Source organism: Chiloscyllium punctatum, chromosome 15 (genome assembly GCF_047496795.1).
Source record: "Chiloscyllium punctatum isolate Juve2018m chromosome 15, sChiPun1.3, whole genome shotgun sequence".
NCBI lineage: Eukaryota > Metazoa > Chordata > Chondrichthyes > Orectolobiformes > Hemiscylliidae > Chiloscyllium > Chiloscyllium punctatum.
Window position 1 is genome coordinate 78,799,319 of NC_092753.1, and position 21,283 is coordinate 78,820,601.

At 41.3% G+C, this 21,283-nt stretch overlaps 1 protein-coding gene across 4 annotated transcripts in view; it reads left to right on the forward strand.

The window, feature by feature from the left end:
- The window catches only part of runx1 (RUNX family transcription factor 1), a 229,365-nt gene that overhangs the window by 189,134 nt on the left and 18,948 nt on the right, over nt 1–21,283 (forward strand). The window contains exon 6 of one of the 4 annotated variants that reach the window (XM_072585546.1): nt 7,266–7,487. The exons of 2 other annotated variants lie outside the window; for them this stretch is intronic. In XM_072585546.1, coding sequence (XP_072441647.1) covers nt 7,266–7,487 — 222 coding nt within the window. The remainder of the gene's footprint in view (nt 1–7,265; nt 7,488–21,283) is intronic. One more of the 4 variants, XM_072585547.1, reaches the window with a different exon arrangement.

Below are 21,283 nucleotides of genomic sequence, written 5' to 3' on the forward strand. Positions count from 1 at the left end.
GGAAAACTAAGACACTGTGAAATGGCCATATGATATTCTGTGCTTAATGTTTCAAAACAGATTCATCATGTGCTTTGCTCCCTGCTAAGTGAGTAAAAGTTAGTAAGTTGCCATGTTGTACCCAAAGGATTACAATGTCAATTCATTTATTTTCAACAACTATAAATGTTTATTTCTTCAACCAGTGCCACCCAAAAACTGAAAGAAAGTATTCGTGCAATGGAATTTTTAATTGATTGGTATAAGGTACCCGAATCTTTCTATTTACTAGTATTCTAGGAAATGCTGAATCTAGTCCCAGCAAACTATTGCTGTCATGGGACAATTGTCTTAAATTGCAAATCAATGCCACCATCTCCTGTTGCCATATATGCAGAATCCTTTATGAGTTACTACATTGATAACACAATGTCGAGGTGCCAGTGTTGCACTGGGTTGGACAAAGTTAAAAATCACACAACACCAGGTTACAGTCCAACAGGTTTATTTGGAAGTACAAGTTTTCAGAGTGCTGCTCCTTTACCACATACAACTGATAAGTGACTTTTGCAGATAGTGTTGAGACTTGGATACACCACTGCTCAAATACAATAATGGCTGTATTCCAAAGTAAAGGCTGTTACATTTTATGGAGAAAAAGTGTTCTGACTGCTTATATGAAAAGCCACTAATCCCAAACATTCTCAATAATCAGTAAATAAAATCTATTTGGAAGATAGAAGGCCCACAACCATTATGTTACATACAGAATGTTAATTCTGAAAAATAATTTCATTTTTATTCATCCACCATGCCCATGTAGTCGTTAATGAAAATGTACAGTAGTCAATTAGCCATACAATACTTGAGAAGTGCTGAAAAAAAAGTAATGTGAATGAAATCCTTTGTTTTTTACTCATCAAGACAGGTGCAAAATACCTATTACATTTCAAAAAGAGCAACAATGTTGATGAAGGAGTGCTAATTGGTTAGCAAGTTGGCTCCAATCAGCCAAGGCATTGTCATGAGGAATGCATAGGGAACTAATGTTACCCCACACTCTGTTTAATTCAAAAAAAGGTGTATCACTAGACAAGTTCTTTCATCTTGCAGACAAGAGGGACCTGTGTATGGCTTTAAGTAGCTCCTAAAAAGTGTAAGTGATCCACATTGTAAGCTTAATTGATAATCTTAAACTAAATATTAGCATAACTCTTAGTGCGCTTGGGATTGTTCAGCAAGTACTAATTTAGAAAAACATTGTTTTATATGGAGCTTTATAAATCATGCAGATGCTAGTTTTGTCCCTCATAGTGATGAGGGAAAAAAAAGTAATTTTATGTAACTTAAAACTGTTTATGAACCAATTTGAAATAACAGGCTCAACCTTTAAAGCTTTTTACATTGTAACCTGTGTATAGCCTGCATGGGAATCTTTGGCTTCTGCACTGCTTTGCAGGCACATTGCCCATAAGGTGTACATTTTGCTACAGTAGACAGCGCTGATTCACCTCAGTCCTGACTGTTTTCTCAAGTCTATGTTCAACCTGGAAGAAAAGCATGTCTGTTCAAGATTGTGAGTCGCTGGAATGAGACACAACGTTTGGTGACTCATCACCCCTCAGGAAAGGAAGTGTCTTTATTTCAACTGACTTGAGCAAATAGTATCCCTTTGATTGAGTAATGCCTGATATTTGAGAACTTCCAGTTTTAGTTTCAAAATCATGGACACCCACACATGCCAAAGAATTTTATGTTCGAAGGCGCCACACTTCCTGCCATTTTGATACTCCCACTTAAGGTGGGAAGCACAATGAGTGTGGAGTCCTGACTTCTCCATAGTGATGATCATTTGTTGCTGACATGAAGGAGAATTTCTCCAGATACTGCAGTGAGCAATGAAAGACTCTGACTCACTGTTTATTGTATATACAAGTGCTCACTGTCCTTTCATGGTCTTTTCATTAGAAATGTAAGTATTTAGAGAACTTTCTTGGTGTGTCACACTTCACAGATATTCTGAATCTGTGAGAGCAAGGAGATTGACAGGTGGCCTTTAATCCAATCAGATTGAAGAATCCTGACTGAAATGTGCATAATTTATGGAACAATATCACCATTTGCAGATAGGGACCTCACTCGAACTCATTGGCGAGTTTTACCAAAGATCTTCTGCTGAGCTCTTAGCATAATTGCCCACTGCCATAATTCTCAGCTAATCAGAGGGTGATGACTAATCCACCATTCTGTCCAAGCTTGACCTCTAATTGAAAGGTTCAGGACATGGCTTAAACAAGGGTTGGTCTTCACTTGGATAGTTGATATTGCAGTAAGTGCAGCAATGGAGAGAACAGCTGGAAAGTTGATGCCAGCCACTATCTCCTCCTTCTCATCCCCACCATCACCTCCTCCTGCTCCATCCCACCAATATTCCACAATTCCCTGCTTTGGAATCTGAGGGACTGTAGTGACGTGAGTTCTCCCATTGAGAAGGAAAGGAAAGAAAAACTCTCTAATAAACAGGCCGAGCTGGAAATAGCCAAGGAAATGTATACCCTCCAATCTGGAGCCAGTGTAGCAAGATGACCCAGGACATCAGAAGGGTATGGCAGGTGACTGGCATTATGTTTCTTGGTGCCAAGTTCCACCCTCTAACTTGCCTAAAATTCTCCTGCACAAGCTTTCTCTGGATAACTAACCTTGCAGTTCCCCTCATTCCTGTCACCATCCAGGAAACACACATCCACATTTGAACAGCTAATACTGATGCTCATTCTCACCCTGTTTGACTCTCTCACCAGCCCTCAAATCACCTGCAACTACTGTTTTCCTTGCCAGTGCTCCACACAACCTATTTCTCACATTCACAACCTCTGTGCTTTCAGTTCTTCTCTGTAGCTTTGGGGAGAGGTAAGGACCAGGGCAAATAGGAGGTGGGGACAGGTGTCCCTCCAGTGATAGGGACTTTATTGGTCACTCACACTGCATTCCCTCCTGCTTCATTGGAGTAGATGTCTTGTTCCAGGAGGCTGCAGGTGTCAGCAGTGACCTGCAGAGAGAGCCGGAGCTTCTTGAGGTGCTTAGATTGGTGGAGGGGGCAAATCCTCTGCTTCTATAACGTTTGTCGGGATGTAACCCCTTTCCAGCTGGATCTGGACCTCCATCCCCTCCACTTTGTGGAGGGATGTATAGTTAAGGAGAAGGCGGCACATGCTGCTGCTGTAGATAGCGAGCACAGTTGGAGAACGGAAACAATTTCTCAACTGACCACGGCTGGAGCTATGCAGTGCAGTTGATTACAACCATTGCATAGAACATAGAACAGTACAGCACAGAACAGGCCCTTCAGCCCACGATGTTGTGCTGACCATTGATCTTCATGTATGCACCCTCAAATTTCTGTGACCATATGCGTGTCCAGCAGTCTCTTAAATGTCCCCAATGACCTTGCTTCCACAACTGCTGCTGGCAACCCATTCCATGCTCTCACAACTCTCTGTGTAAAGAACCTGCCTCTGACATCCCCTCTATACTTTCCTCCAACCAGCTTAAAACTATGACCCCTCGTGTTAGCCATTTCTGCCCTGGGAAATAGTCTCTGGCTATCGACTCTATCAATGCCTCTCATTATCTTGTATGCTTCAATTAGGTCCCCTCTCCTCCTCCTTTTCTCCAATGAGAAAAGTCCGAGCTCAGTCAACCTCTCTTCATAAGATAAGCCCTCCAGTCCAGGCAGCATCATGGTAAACCTCCTCTGAACCCTCTCCAAAGCATCCACATCTTTCCTATAATAGGGCGACCAGAACTGGATGCACTATTCCAAGTGCGGTCCAACCAAAGTTTTATAGAGCTGCAACAAGATCTCACGACTCTTAAACTCAATCTCCCTGTTAATGAAAGCCAAAACACCATATGCTTTCTTAACAACCCTGTCCACTTTGGTGGCCATTTTAAGGGATCTATGTACCTGCACACCAAGATCCCTCTGTTCCTCCACGCTGCCAAGAATTCTATCCTTAATCCTGTACTTAGCTTTCAAATTCGATCTTCCAAAATGCATCACCTCGCATTTATCCAGGTTGAACTCCATCTGCCACCTCTCAGCCCATCTCTGCATCCTGTCAATGTCCCGCTGCAGCCTACAACAGCCCTCTATACTGTCAACGACATCTCCAACCTTTGTGTCATCTGCAAACTTGCTGACCCATCCTTCAATCCACTCATCCAAGTCATTAATAAAAATTACAAACGGTAGAGGCCCAAGGACAGAGCCCTGTGGAACACCACTCACCACTGACTTCCAGGCAGAATAATTTCCTTCTACTACCACTTGCTGTCAGTCAATTCTGTATCCAGACAGCTAAGTTCCCCTGTATCCCATTCCTCCTGACCTTCTGAATGAGCCTACCATGGGGAACCTTATCAAATGCCTTGCTGAAGTCCATTTACACCACATCCACAGCTCCACCCTCATCAACTTTTCTAGTCACATCCTTAAAGAACTTGATAAGGTTTGTGAGGCATGACCTGCAGTTACCTGTTTCATTGCAGAAGCTCTTCCCACCATGCTCTCACTTTGGTGACTCTGGCTGGGTGCAGACACAGTGTGGAAACCATATAGTTAATAGGAAACTATGGTTAAAAACATCCTTATTTGCTTCTTAAGTCATCCAATCCATTTTCTGCCATACCTACAGGTCCCTCTAGTCCCTGTAGGACTTGGGAACTGTCTGAGGGAAAATGGAAAGAGAGCAAGACAATGCTAGATCCTTTAGGGACTTTAGCATGCTTCTTGCACAAAATCCTACTCCATTTTGCTTGAAAGATTCTGCCAGCTGGATCTAGGAGGGCAAGTGTAAGGTAGACTATCAAAATTAAAGCATGATCAGAAAGGAAAATAAAGTGAGGGAAAAGAATCAGATTGAGAAAGGCAGAAAGATAAAAGGTACAATCAAACAGCAAGTTTGAGATTTCTACATTTCAGATTTTTATTTTTTACTGGACTTGGGGGGATGTTTGAAGTCGCTGTTGAGTGCTGACAGCTTTATCATTAGTACTACACCAAATATATCAGTCATTACTTCCTCTTTTTCAGAATTGTCAACACCATCATAGTAACGATGTTGAGTAAAAAGTGCTGGATAGAACAGCACCCTTGGCAAATTAACAGAAGTTTTAACAGACGTTAACAAATTTAGAGCAAGACACTTAGAACAGATATGACTGAGATATGGCCCAGTGGATAATTTTACCAACAAGAACAGTAATGAGCCTTCCAGACCAGAAAGATCTCAAGTTTGATTTCCAGCTGGTACTGAATTAGCTGATTTAAGCCAAGACAACAGTGGCATTATTATAATTTACTTCTGTGATCTCCAGTAAAGATAAGTAAATCAGACTCTTTTCTCCTTTATAATGCCACCGAGTTAAATCTCACAGAGTATATCAGGCTGGAAGCCTAATGATAATGTTTTGGTCAATAGCCCTCTAATAGGCTAGATGCCAGATTTTGCACAAGATTGCTCAGTTAAGCAAGGAAATGAGGGGCTGCCATGATCCATAAAAGTTAAACCATTGTGGATCTCATTAGAACATGCCTTCAGCAGGAGAAAAGGGGAGAAACCATGAAAAAGAAAGAAAGTACTAAATAATTAAGTAGAGAAAGAGATGATTTCACAAAAAAATCAGGCAACTATGTATATTTATCATGAAAAGATGGAAAACAGTGAAGAGATAGAAACGTTATAAAAATCAGACTATCATGGATCTCCTGGTGGACTTTTACAGTAAGCTACAAGACACAAGATTTTCTAGGAAGAGAAGTATTACATCAATTAATGGAGAGCACGTTACTCTGTTGCTCACATGATTCAATGCCCCTTTAATACAATGGAGTCAAACTTCTATTAGGTGAAGATTGAGTGAGTTAATTGAAATGGCAGTTGCTATTCAGGTTATTGGTAAGAATTCTGACCTTGCCTTAGGGTCTGTCTTTTAAGAGGTTGTAGATACTGTGGCTGTGATAGTTTGTGTTCATCAAAAGTGTTTCCATATAATCCAAATGAAAGCTTTTGCTTTTTTATGCTTTATTTCAAAGAATAAGACTGATATTTGGTTTACACATCATGTGGTGTCTGGAATGTGGTGAACAGGAAGTGCATGCTTGACTTTGTGACCTATAACCTGTCTCCTTAATGCAACTTGATGAGAAGAGGCAAGGTCAGCTTTCAAAGCCACTGAACTACCAGCCCACTTACCCAATTCCTTCAGTGGCTCCTAGTATATGGAGAGGCCTATTGAAATACCGTGCAAATGACAGAATGCCATGCAAATCATCAGATTTTCGTTCCCCATCCTTTGTCCCAGAGCATTGCAAGGTATAAGGGAAGCCTATTTGGCATCCAACATTCCTGTGGGTGGAGGAGAGGTCCAAAAAGGCCTGGGTACCATGTCAATTTGTTTCCAGATTGCAGCAAGCAAATGCTGCCGGAGCAAGTCTGCTATAACTCTCCCCAAAACGTCCTCCCTCCTTCTGCTGGGTAGCCCATCTTATCAATCCAGAGCAACCCAGTAGACCTCATCCACTGCAGAGAATGGACCTGGATTCAGCTGGGGCAAAAGGTTCAATTCTTATAATGTGGAAAAATAAAGATGTCTGACAAGCTCACACTTGTCCACTTACTGGGAACCAGATGCTTAGTCAATCGGTTCTGAATCTGGATCCTCCTGGATTCTGGTTTGGATTAAGCCATACCTAAATACCTGAACAGAAGTGGGGTTTTTTTTCACTCGTTACTGGTTTTGGAGGTTGCCCAGAAGACCACCTGAATTCTGGCACCTGTATAAACTGGCTGAGTCATGAACCAGTGCCTTCCGCCCCCTGCCTCCCCCTTCATCGCATGGCACAATCCTGTCTCCTTAACGTTAAACAACAACAAAACGGTGGGTGGGCAGAGGGTGGATTTTTTCCAGCAAAGTGGTATGTGATCTTACGTTTTTCCACACATCCTAATATGAAAATTAGATTTAATGTTTTCTTTCAAGTTTTAAAGACCCAGGTAGGGAACTAGTGTGACGTTTACCAATTCAAGCCAAAGAATAGTCATATAATCAAAGAGCCAACTTCACAGGAGGTGTAAAAAAAACCTTTCTCGTGCATATTGAGGGAATGAAAGAAAGCTGGACTGAAAAGAAAATTGGAACTAATTTTTCAGCAAAATCTTTGTTTGAAGTTCTAATTCTGCAGCACAAATGATCGAGACATTATTTTCCTTTTTCCTTTAAAGTAAGACCGAATGTTTTCCTGTGTCCTGCAGGACATAGACAGAAGTTGGAAGAGCAGAGTAAAAATGCCAGCCTGGCCTTCTCAGAACGCCTCAGTGAATTAGAGCAGCTACGTCGCTCGGCCATGAGGCTCAGCCCTCATCACCCCACTACCGCTCCCAACCCGCGGCCCTCACTGAATCCCACAACCGCCTTTAACCCTCAGGCACCAAGCCAAATTCAAGGTAGGTACTCGAGAGCTACTCAGATTGAGGCACGGAAAAGATTAGATTCTCTGAATTTTTTTGAGTTACTATGTTGAACTACCTCTTTAATGTAGCTTTGTAATCTCTTGAAACATCTGCAGCTTTCATGATATATCTCATCAATTGTATTCCTGAAAGGTGATGGGTAGAAGTTACTGTTAGTGATTTTTATCATGAATACACTCCGACTGAATACCTTTCCCGGTTAACTTTAATGGAGAGGAGTTTGGTAGCAGTATATTAAATGTTGCCCCAAAAGATTCATCAAATGTAATTTCTATCCTCAAGATCCAATTGCTCTTATCTCTCTGTGACCTGTACACAAAGCAGGCATAACATATTTTGCATCAACATTTAATTTTTCCTAAAACAAAAGCAAAATGCTGCAGGTGCTGGAGATTGGAAATACAAGTGCAAAGTGCTGGAGAAACTCAGCTGAAATGGCAGCATCTGTGGAGAGAGAGACAGAGTTAGCTTTTCGAGTCTGATATGACTTTCTTCAAAATTGAAGAGAGAAAGATGATGGGTATTATACTGAGAAACAGATGTGGAGGAGCAAGTGGAATAGAGGAGATGGTTAGAGAATGAGGGAGGTTAAACATTCAAGGTGGCACAGAACAAAAGGCAAAGAGAGTGGTAATGGTTGTAGCAAAATGAGGTAGGATCAGAGAAGGTGTTACTAGCAGAACATGGGCCAGATCTGGAGAAAGCTAAACTAAGAAAACCAGACATTGCAAAGGTTGGGACAGGTGGAGGAAACAAAATGGAGCTCAGAGTTTAAGGTCTGAAATTGTTAAACTCAGTGTTGATTCCAGGAGGTTGCAAAGTGCTTAAACAGAAAATGAGGCGCTGTTGCTCCAGCTTGCTTTGGGGTTCACTGGATGACTACAGCAAGCAGAAGACAGAAATGTGAACAGGTTGATGTGTTAAAATGGCAAACGCCTGCAAGTTCAGCTGCTGGTCTAATTGGAGTTGCTTTGCAAAATGATCAGTTAATCTGTATTTGAGCTCTCCAGTGTAGAGGACACCACATTGTGAGCAGTGAAAACATTTGATTAGATTGAGTGAAGTGCCAGTCAATTGCTGCTTCACCTGAAAGGAATGCTTCAGGCCTTGTATTTCTTTCAATCTAGTCCAGTGAATTTGCTGCTCACAACATGGTCTCCTCAACATTGATGAGACCAAGTGTAGGCTGGGTAACTGTTTTGCAGAACACACCCCCAGCTCTGCCTGCACGAGTGACACTGACTTTCTGGTCACGTGCCATTTTAGTGGATCACTTTGCCTTTATGCGCATCATCTGTCTTAGGCCAGCTACAGCGTTTCACAGCTACAGTGAACCTGGTTTCCTCACAGCAGTTTTCTAAAGTATAAAAGCCATCACTTTTCTGCTTATCTCATCACTTCTGAAGAAGCTTCACACTGAACTTGAAACATTGACTGTTTCTCTCATTGCAGACACTGCCAGACCCCCTAAGTTTCTCCAGCACTATGTTTAGATTTGTACCAAATTCCTCAACATTTGACTGATCATTCACCTCAGATGCTCTTATTACGTTTCTCTCCACAATTTTAATGGTGCAATGAAACCATTGTGTACTGGAAAAATCAATCATAATAATTTTGACAGCATTATTCCAACTGTCATTTCTATCCAGGGATTTTTACTTTCTGGCATATTTCAGACTTATCAAGTCGGGAGATGATTGTTCTTCCATTTTGGGTATTAGACTAATTCAGTTAGATACAGAATAAACCTCCTTCTCCTTTTTCCAACAATATTCCTCAGCCTCTGACCTCTGAAGAGCTTTCCTTCCTTCATTCATATTCTGTTCCCAGTGCAGGGACAACACTCACTGCTCACTCTGCAAAGTTTCATGCGGACTCCCTGTCATCGGGCACCATTTCAGCAGTGCATTATCTCCAGAGGATCTGTGCTAGAAACAGCAATGTTGTTTAACTAGTCAGATCAAAAACATCTCACTGAGGCACACTGTTAAACCAGATTTTGACTCACTTAAACACCCATTCACTTGCTCAGAAATAAATTCAGGCTCAAACCTGGAAGTATGAATTAAGAAATAAAAATTAGATTTTGACCAACGTAGACAATATGATTATACTTATTAAGTTATTAAAAATTCACTTAGTCCTACATTACTCTGAACTTTGCCAGCTATCTAAAGTGCAGAATTATTGGTGAAGTATTCCAAGTTCACACAATTGATCTCATTTCAATACCAAGTCTATCAGCAAAGACTGCAGTAGTGCATCCTAAGCAAAGACAGTAACTTGTGGATTTCCATGTTTAACTGAACATATGAAGACACCAGAACTTGCTGTCAAATTTACCCCATAATAACAGCAAATGCTAATTACTTCATCATTGTGAATGCAGTTATGTCTGGACCCTTTTGCATTCCCCACCCTTGCCACCTTCCAAAGAAGTTTGATGAATAAATGGGAATCCAAGCATTAACCCAACTGCTCAGGAAAAAGTCACAGTAGACTTAACAGTATACAAATGCATAGTCCAGGAAATTCCTCACAATTGCCTCTGCATTGTTGGCATTACTCTATCGAATGTTCAGCAAGCATGTGTAAATGAGGTTTCTGATAGACTTTCAGTAAAATAACATCAGTGGAACAGGGATAACTTTGAGGAAATACCCAAACACAATTTGTACTTTTACAAATCGACCTGTTTGGACATGTTATGACACACCTTTATGGTGATCACATCCTGGAGGTGGGAATGAACGCTGACCTTCTGGCCTAGTGGTAGGGCCTCCCAAACCTCTAAACATTTCTAAACAGTGACATTTTGTGTGTTAAGCAAACATGCCAACCCTTAAACAACGGAAACAGCTGACCAGGATCAGAATAAACGTAATGAAATGACACATGGCTGCAGAGTACTAAGATTCAGACTCTGATGTTAATCACGTTCAAGCACACTGCCTTGAATTCCATCATATATTCACACTGATGTATTTATATAAGTTTCTGTGGTAGGGTTGACTGGCTTTTAGTTTATTGGACTGCTTCCAATATCAATGCAAAACCTCATTTGAACCTTGCACAGGTGCTAGGTACAGTGTCTACAGAACAAAAGAGCAATTTATTTTAGTAAATTTAGAGCAAACGTACGAGTAAAAGCTACTAACAAGTTTACTAAACCACAGTTCAGTACAATTTTGCCATGATTTTCAAATCTCGGTGGAGAATGCTTAATTCTCTCCAATCTATAGGAAATTGAATGTTCCACTTGGCTCCTGACTATCCTTTAATACTTTAGTTCCTGTGAGACAGACTTTCACTATGCCATTGTCAATTAGTGATGAAACTGCAGCAGTTTTCAATAGCAGTGCAGGCACAGCTTCTTCAGCTTATTCAGTACTTCTATCGTATCAAAGGTATGGCTGAACAGAAGGAACATGATTGCACATGTTTCCAAAGAATCAGCTGACAGATTGAAGGAACCTGTTCTACAACCTGCACACATTTTACGACTAGCTGTAATATTTTCCTGCTTAACTATTAGATTAATTGTTCATCCTACAGGTTTATGTGTAAATATCTATTTATGTAATCTATATGTATTTGAAATTCAGTCTTTAACGGAGGATGTATGATTCATAAATATAGGGCTCAGTTGTTCAGTGCACTCCACCCCATGCTGAGATTGATGGCAGGGATATTTAATCAGGTGGGAGTGCGGTGGTTGGGGGACCCTGGTGCCTTCCTGCTTCTCCCTCAATTAAACTCAAGAATGGCTTCCTCCCACCTTCAATCAATCTTAAGTAGGCAACAAATACTCAATTAGGCAACTCATCCCACTGTGGGTGGGTGATCTCTCCATGCAGGGACCCCAAATCAAAATAAATCCTCAGGCATCCAAGGTCGCTTTTAAAAAGCCCCCAATGTCCGATTGAGGAACCCAGCACTAGGAGGGGAGAAGGGAACCCACTCAGAGCTCCAAGCTGCCCCAGCTGCTGCCTTGCTCTCTCATGAACATTACCCTGCAATTTCCCTTCAGCCATCACTTACCTGTGGCCCACTCACAGTTTCTGGGTCTCGGGTGGGTGCAATATCAACAGCAGGCTCTACTTTTTTGGTGGCGCCGTTGAGCAATGAAGAACAGCTCTGGCCAGTGAAACTTTAGCTTTCACTGTCCTTAATCCCTCGGAAAGCCCACCACTGCCCATTAAACAGCACTTTATATGACAGGCCTTCCTGGAAAGAAATGTGGATCTCTCCAGCCAGCAGGCAAAAATCCGGTCAACTGCAATAAATTCCACCCATGGTTCGATATATGTTCATGGTTTCATAATTTCATGAACTAAAATCTATTTATTGTCATTATTATAACTAAGCCATTGCTTTCGGTATTCTTAATAAAGCAATTTGAAGCAAAATGTGGGACAAAATTTCTACACAATACAGTCATTTCATTGATGCGTGCTGAGACAAGTGGAAGCAGTGTTCAATGCCAGCCTGCTGTTTCTGCTAATGCATTGAAGCAAAAGCACCTGCTCATTCAATAACTCGACCAAACAAGTTGTTACCTGGTTGTGGCACCAATTGGCCACCACATCACACAGGTTGGCAGATGAAAGGTGGCTTTGTCTCAAACTCACATCGTCAAACACTTTCTTTTCATAATACGTAAGCGATTTAATCTGATACCTTGTTTTGATGAATTAAGTTGAGCATTTTTCTATGAACCTTTGTGCTGCCTTGCAATGACTGTCTTCTTTTAATTATGCCCCCCTTTTCCATTCAAATGGGTTCATGACCAGGAAGACTCAAGTATAATCCTGTCCTCCCTGAATCTGACTGCTATCCCAACATCAAAAGTGTTAATGTTCACGGGAATTGTATTTGCAGTCATTTTTGTATCACTTGAGTCCTGGCTGTATTGTGGGGTGGGATTTATCCATCCAAGAAGCTGGGGGCCCAATAGATTCACATTTTGTAGTCTATAATGCGTGGATAAGCCCCTGATTCTATTTTAACTGTCTTACTGTTAACAATTCACTTGGAGAGTCTGAGTTGCTGTAGCAACATGTATATTGTAGTCTGGAGCTCTGGGTAGTGATGGTGGAGATCCCAACGTTGTTTCCTTCACATCGCTGACCAGGAACATTTCTTACTGCCTGCCATTGGTGTGTGATGACAGGATTTGCAATCTGGTACTAGACTTGTTTCACTGCATTAGGAGAGCAATTTGCTTGGCTCTCCAGTCCCAGAGTTGGACTCAAACTCCGAACCACTGGCTTAGAGGCAAGGATGTTGTATTAAAGCGCTGGCAGTCTGCAGCTGACGTCAAGTGATTTGTTTTATTTTCGCCAGACATGTCAGACAGAGGGTAATTAGCACCTAAATTTGCCTCCTGGGAGCTGGAGCTTAAGGTGGGGATGCATGTACATGCTGCCCATGGAGCTTGCCCTGAGATATTGATGCCTGATGGAGGTCCAGACAAAAGAGCTGTGAGCTGGAGTTGCCTGGTTACTGTTCCAACATTACTATAAGGAATTGTCCCCATTTAGTTTCTATTCAGTGAGTGGAAGAATGGGAAACTTTATATCAATGAGACAAGGGGATGCAATAAGAAAGGTGTTAATACATGCTAATATACCTCTTGCAGCTCACTAGCAAGAATCCCATCTCATCATTCAACACTTAGTTGGTAAGCGGGACTTCTTGCTCGCGAAAGCAGGAAGCTCCTCACCGCCATCTCATGCAATTCCTCCAATTTTCTCACCAGTGCCCACATGGTTTAGGGTTTGGGAAGATTCCACTTTTAGATGCTGACACGGAAGACTTAATTTTTGCCAAGCGCTTTGGTAAAGCTAAAGGTGTTCAAGGTGGCATCATTAGGCCCTTAAAACCAAGAGGAAACCCTTGTGGTAGAATTGCTCTGGCCTACTTTTCTTGCCCTTGGCACTGACATAGGGCATTGGGGGCCTATAATCAGACATGAACAGTGCAGTAGACAGATGGTCTTTTCCATGCAGCAGACAGATGATCTCCTTTCCCAGCCCATGCCAAAGGATGTTGCCCTGTAGCCAGAATACGTTTCGGGTGTCATCCAAAAGCAGCTATCCCTTTTACTTTCCCACGACCACCTGTCACCCGCACCACCTCCACCCTCCCTCAACCCCACTAACCTCACAACTTCCAAATAAATCGAGATAGCAAACCTGGAAAGTTATTTCAGTTTAAGTTATAATAAAAGCACAATAAACACAGGTTCCTAACACTGAAAGGTACATTCACAATGAGTGCTTAGAATAAGCACATAGAAAGAATGTAAAGTCAGTTAGTGGAGGCAAAAATCTGGTTTTCCAGAGACATTTGGACATTGGGTCAATCCCACCAGAATGGAAAAAGGTTAGAATTGGTTTTAAAGATGATTCTGTATTCAAGAAGGGTTTTGATGGATAAACAGAGAAAAATAATTTCCTTTTATTCAGATGTCAGTTAGAAACAGTTGGCAATAAAGTGCTGCTAGGAGAGAATTCTTAGTAGAGAGACTTTGAGTTATAGTGTTACACAGCATGGAAATGGACACTTTGGTCCAAGCCATCCACATTGACCAGATGTCCTAAAGTGATTTGGTCCCATTTGCCAGCATTTGGCTCATATCCCTCTAACCTCTTCCTATTCATGTACCCAACCAGATGCCTTTTAAATGTTGTAATTGTACCCACCTCCACCATCTCCCCTGGCAGCTCATTCCATTATCGCACCACCCTCTCTGTGAAAAAGTTGCCTTTCAGATCCCTTTTAAATCTTTCCCCTCTCACCTTAAACTATGTCCTCTAGTTTTGTACTTTCCTGCCCTGGGAAAATGATCTTGACTATTCACCCTATCCATGATTTTATAAACCTCTATAAGGTCATCCCTCAGTCATAGATGCTGTCAGGAAGAAAAGCCCAGCCTATTCAGCTTCTCCCTATGGCTCAAACCTTCCAATCCTGGCAACATCCTTGTAAATATTTTCTGAATCTTTTCAAGTTTAACAACAACCTTCCTGTAGCAGGCAACCAGAATTGAATGCAGTATTCTAAAAGTGGCCTCACCAATGTCCTATTCAGCTGCAACATGATGTCCCAACTCCTATACTCACTGCACTAACCAATGAAGGCAGATGTGCCAAATGCCTTCATCACCATCCTGTATACCTGTGACTCCACATTGAAGGAACTATGTACCTGCACTCCAAAGTCTCTTTGTTCAGCAGCATTCCCCAGGGCTCTGCTATTAATTGTATACATTCTGCCATGATTTGCTTTACCAAAATGCAAGACCTCACATTTATTTAAATTCAACTTCAAGAGCCACTCCCAGGTCCACTGGCCCATCTGATCAGGATCCCGTTACACATTGCAAAAATCTTCTTCACTGTCCACTACACCAGCAATTTACATCATCTGCAAACTTACCAATCATATCTCCTACATTCATGCCTAAATGATTTATATACATCACAAAAAACAGTGGACACAGCACCAATCCTTGTGGCACACCTGTCATCACAGGGCTACAGTCCAAAAAACAACTCTCCATCACCTCTGTCTCCTAACTTAAGGCCAATTTTGTATCTAGTTGGCTAGCTCCCTCTGTATTCCAGGTAATCTAACCTTGCTAACCAGTCTGCCATATGGAACCGTGTCAAATGCTTTGCTGAAGTTCATATAGACAACATTGAATGCTTTTCACAGGAAGAAGTTAAGGCATTTGTATTACGTCAAGGAAGAGTAAATAGACATTTGAACCAGAGGAAGTTTCAGATTGCTGGGGGACAAGAGGGTAAACTAACAGTGTAGGGTTACTTTTAGATTGTTCTAGCAAAAAGCCAGCACAAACACGATGGGCCAAATGGTGTGAAACTCCCATTCCATGGGGTCTGAAGGGCAAGTTATTTTCAAGCTCCATGAGTTAACATAAACCATATGGACTTCCTCATCCATATTTAACTTGGTCATAGTAGCATAGAGCTGCTGGCACCCATCAAATAAAGCAGTAAGAATCCACACTGTTAGGACAGGAGGGATAAGTTGGGAAGTACATTCTTTTTTAATTCTGACAAGATAACATACACATTTTTTTGCATTACTTATTCAGTCTCAATATGTTTTGAGTTTTCAAGAGTATTTTAAAAATGTCTTAATAAAAGGATTCAGATTTTATCTGTAGGCTTTTTTATTTGAACAGAGAAGTAGTTTTGAAACCAAGATTTTCACTGTACTGAATTCAAATTGGATAATTTAAATCATATGTGAGGAGAGTAAAGGGAACAGATTTATTGTCAAACTGCTATTGTCTTTTATGAATGGACTTGCAACAGCAAGCTAAATTAAAGCAAACTACTTCTACAAGTTGGACAAATATATTTATGGATTACAAAAAAAAATAATATTATGGCACATCATAACTTTAGGGTTACAGGAATATTAGTGTAACAAGCCATGTTTTGTTTTTTAGTAAGTCTTTAAAGCAATGTACAGTGTTGCATTCTGATATAGTGGTCACCACAGTGCTGTATGTATTGGCTCTTTGATAAGGCTGGACATTTACTGTTTCTGAAAGCATACTGGCTTTTAGAAGTAAATCCTGCCTCCCCTCACCCCAACTCATTTCTCCCCAAAGAGCTGACTTTGCTGGGATTTGGTTCCGACAGACCCTTGACACTATATCCAAGTGTTCATTTCTCAAGTATCAGTGAATGTTGGCGGGTTATTTCATCATGGAAGACAATGTAGCCAAGCTGCGTCCTTTCCATGTATACAGTTCCCAGCAGAGGTTTGGATTGTAATCAGAAAAGCTAGCTAATTTCTTTTACCACTTCCAGAATAAGAGTTTTGAGGCGAGTTAGAGCAGCCAGCAACTGCTCTGATTGAGTTCAGCTATCTCAGCACTGTATCAGGAATTAGAACTGGGATCTTATGGGCACACCACACTGTTCATCCAATGAATCATCAACACAACATGGAGGTTTGTTTTTCATCCTTTTTCTGTGTTATTTTGTGATAACACTTGACTTTGATCTGTGCAGTCATGATTCAATACTAAACAAAAATAAACCCAAAGAACTGAAGATGTTGGAAATCGGAAATAAGATCAGAAATTGCTGGAAAAATTCAGCAGGTCTGGCAGCATCTGTGGAGAGAAAGCAGAGTTAATTCTTCATGTCCAGTGACTTTTCTTTCTTGCTGCCAGAACTCCTGAATTTTTCCAGCGATTTCTGATTTTGTTCCCTTCTTCTGAAGAAAGGTTATGACTCAGTACAACTTGGGTTTTTACTTTGTGAAGCCCTGTCTTAAGATCTTGATGTGGTTGAACTGAAAACTTATCAGTTCAAATGTCACTCCAGAAACCTGAGAACTGAATCCAAGTTGACATTTCAGTGCGACAGCAATATAGGCACTGTTAGATGTGCCACTTTTCAGTTAGATTATTAAAGCTAAGAATGCTATATGTGTCCTTATGGTTGGTTGTAAACAATCCAGTGACACTATTTTGAAAAAGAGCAGGAGTGTTCTCCCTCATGACCTGGTCAATAAGTATGCCTCAGCCAACACCTAATAACTCATTGTTATCTCATTGTTATTTGAGAGTTTGCACAAATTGGCTGCTGTGTTTCCCACATTTCAGAAGTGGCTGCATTTATAAAGTATTTAGTTGGTTGTAAGGCATTCTAGGACATCTTAAGGCAGTGCTTCCCAAACCCTTTCCCAGTGTGATCCCATTTCAAGACTTGAAAATTGTCATGGCCCCTTGGTGTTTGGTAGGGGGAGCAGTTTGCATGGTCGAGGAGAAGGTATTTGACAGCAGGGATAGGAGGTTCTGCCTCAGAGCCCATGGTTACAAGAGAAAAGCTTACGATCCCACTTTGGGTCCCAACCCCACTTTGGCTGCCTCAAGATTTTGCAGTGTTTGAATAACTGAAGACTTTCTGTAACCAAGTGCTCCATTCTCAGTATAAAATGGACTGAACTGCCACCAATTTTCAGTAGTTCACTTTCACTTCCAGATTTGAACTCTAAATAGATTTAACATTTGCTGGATGTGTTGCACATCTTCTCACCAAGGATTGAAATAAAACAAAGTCCGATTCTGATTTTATTCAAGCACGCAAGTATTTGTCTGAAATTCCTCTCTATTATTGCATCAGAACTATTTATCAAATATTGAAATTGGGTTAGCATCCCCATTAAAAAGAATTTCTGTCAAGCGAGTTTGTTCAGTTCATTACCAGGAAACACAGATAGTACTTTCAGGGCTATAACCTTCAGCACTTTGTTCTGCAGATTCAATGAAGATCATTTATTTAGTTATTGGTGTTTATATTATTTATTTTAAAAATTCTTGCAATCATTTTCTTTCAAGCTAAATTTTATAGAAAGGTTAAGTGCAAAACAGTGAAAAACGAAATGAGATAAAACCAGTTGTTTTCCAGTGACATGGTGGAGTTAGTAGCATACTGGTAATGCCACTGGTAGAGTAATTCAGAGACCCAGGACTTGGAGAAGATTCATTTAACTCTATTGCCGGGAAGAAGCCAAGTAGGCCTGGTCTGACCTTTACAGATAGTCTGCAGGCATTTGCCCAAGAAGCTGTCCGTTCACTGGTACCATCTCCACCTGATTAATGTGCGTGTGTTAAACTTTAAATTATCGAGCCTCTGACTGGGCTGCAGCAGCACCAAATGGTTGGTGCATGTTTTAGCTCAGAGATTTGGCTGAGATCTGTGTCTTGGCTCCAGATCAACTTAAACCGAACACCTGTCTGAGACAATGAGCGTCTTGTTAGTTGCCTGTGTAGTAGGGGTCACATTTGTATAATTTGGAAAAGGAGCAGAAGGAAAAAGGGAATTTTAAAAAAAAATAACCAAGTGAACTGGCCCAAAATTTTGAGATAAACCTCTTAACGTTGTGAAATATCTGAAACACGATACAAATATGCTGAATTAAAGTTACTGGGGAAAAATCAAATTGTCAGTTATGAATGAAACAGTCAACTTTCCTTTTATGAATCTGACTGAGTTGGATTTGGAAGCAATTAGACATGCATACAGTGAAGCCAAGCATTTCATCATCAGGTGGCTGTTTTAGACACTGCATTTGGTTGAAGCTGATAGAGGTTAAGGTGAAGTCCTTGGCTTTCTTCACAGGCTTGGAGGAACAATGAATATGAGACACTTCACAGAATCACAGAATCTCCACAGTGTGGAAGCATGGCCTTTCAGCTCATTGAGTCCACACTGACCCTCCACAGAGTATCCCAACCAGACCAACCCCCCCGCCCCATCCCCTCATTCAACGTACCAACCCAACCAATCTACATATATCTGAATACTGTGGGGCAATTTAGCAAGGTCATAGTTTAGGGTCCTGACCCACTTTGGTAAACCCTGCCTTAAGGTTTTGCAGTGTTTAAATAACTGAAGACTTTCTAGAACCAAATGTTCCATTCTCAGTATAAAATGGACCTAATCTCCACCAATAGGATATTTTCAGTAGTTCACTTTTCACTTCCAGAGTTGACCTCACTTAAGCTCGAGGACAACAGAATATGAAAATTAGGATGAGAATAAGTAAGCCCACAACCTCGCTCTTCTGAGGGATTTATCTGTCCCAGTGTTATCAAACAAATAACTGCAAACCTGTTATGCAAAAATACACTCTCTCTTCTCACAGCTCACTGTGATAATGGTTTAAAATTGGTTTTACAATCATCGTCACATTATGGAAGTGCTGTAGCATGTGCACATTGAATAGACTCTGCATCTTGCTTCTTGCCCTGCTGGAAGTGCACATGTCTAGATGTCAGCTTCAGCTTTGACAGTGAGCTCACCTATTGAGGTGCATGAAGACCAACTGTCTGCACAGTGATCAGGTACTGTCCCTAATGAATCCTCTTTAACCCAGTCCTGATACTGAGATCCATCAGAAAGAAAAAGAAAGTACATCATTTTCACATCAAAGAGATTTCAAATCACAACCTCTGAGTTATTTTTGAAGCATCATTGCAGTTAAGAATGCAAAAACAGGTGCTAGCTGAGTAATTTTATTTTGGTGTGATTGAGTCTGGGGGAGTGGGGACATGTTGGTGAAGACACCAAGAAGATCTCCTGCTCTTCTGTGACTTACACAACTGGGGATCACTTCAGATAACCTGTCAAGGAAGAAGATTGGGAGGGGGCTTCTCGACCATTTTCAACACCACTTCAGCTGCTTCAGATTAAATGTTCACATCCAAAGTGAGATTTGAACCAGTGTTCCTTCAGACCATACCAATGTGACACAAAGTGTGTTCCTAGCAGAGGATTCATACTGGAGGTTGGCTTTGTTGGGATCGAATCTGCCCGGGCTCAGCCTGCTCCCTGTAGCTCAACTGCTCACTGGGATAAATTGAATCTCAGGCAAAGTTTCATTTGTTGCATTATAGTTAGAATTTTTTTCACAAGGGCTGTTTTCTAGCATGGTACTCAGATTCTCTGCAAATTACAAATAACTGTATGTAAGAAGGTCACTTGGAGAAAAGATTCTGAGAAAATACTTAACCAAGGAGCTTCATGCCATGAGTCCATCCTTTAGACCAGTAAACCAACAACCTTCTACAAATGTCAATGTGTGCATGCATGTAATTATTTTCTGTGTATTAGAGTGCCTTATGTGTTGCTACAGACAAGCAATAGGGCAGGAAACCAGAAAGACACAATCACCAACGGGTATGAGTGAAGTTAATCAACTTAATTCACCTTATGGTGCATTGAATTACCAGCATTAGAATCCAATACAATGGTAAATGAAACAGTCTTAACCAATTTCTTGAGTCATAGAGTCATAGAGATGTACAGCATGGAAACAGACCCTTCGGTCCAACCTGTCCATGCCGACCAGATATCCCAACCCAATCTAATCCCACCTACCAGCACCCGGCCCATATCCCTCCAAACCCTTCCTATTCATATACACATCCAAATGCTTCTTAAATGTTGCAATTATACCAGCCTCCACCACATCCTCTGGCAGCTCATTCCATACACGTACCACCCTCTGCGTGAAAACGTTACCCTTTAGGTCTCTTTTATATCTTTCCCCTCTCACCCTAAACCTATGCCCTCTAGTTCTGGACTCCCCAACCCTGGGGAAAAGACTTTGTCTATTTATCCTATCTATGCCCCTCCTAATTTTGTAAACCTCTATAAGGTCACCCCTCAGCCTCCGACATTCCAGGGAAAACAGCCCCAGCCTGTTCAGCCTCTTCCTGTAGTTCAGAGCCTCCAACCCTGGCAACATCCTTGCAAATCTTTTCTGAACACTTTCAAGTTTCACAACATCTTTCCGATAGGAAGGAGACCAGAATTGCACGCAATATTCCAACAGTGGCCTAACCAATGTCCTGTACAGCCGCAACATGACCTCCCAACTCCTGTACTCAACACTGTGACCAATAAAGGAAAGCATACCAAACACTTCCTTCACTATCCTATCTACCTTGCGACTCCACTTTCAAGGAGCTATGAACCTGCACTCCAAGGTCTCTTTGTTCAGCAACACTCCCTAGGACCTTACCATTCAGTGTATAAGTCCTGCTAAGATTTGCTTTCCCAAAATGCAGCACCTCACATTTATCTGAATCAAACTCCATCTGCCACTTCTCAGCCCATTGGCCCATCTGGTCAAGTTCCTGTTGTAATCTGAGGTAACCCTCTTCGCTGTCCACTACACCTCCAATTTTGGTGTCATCTGCAAACTTA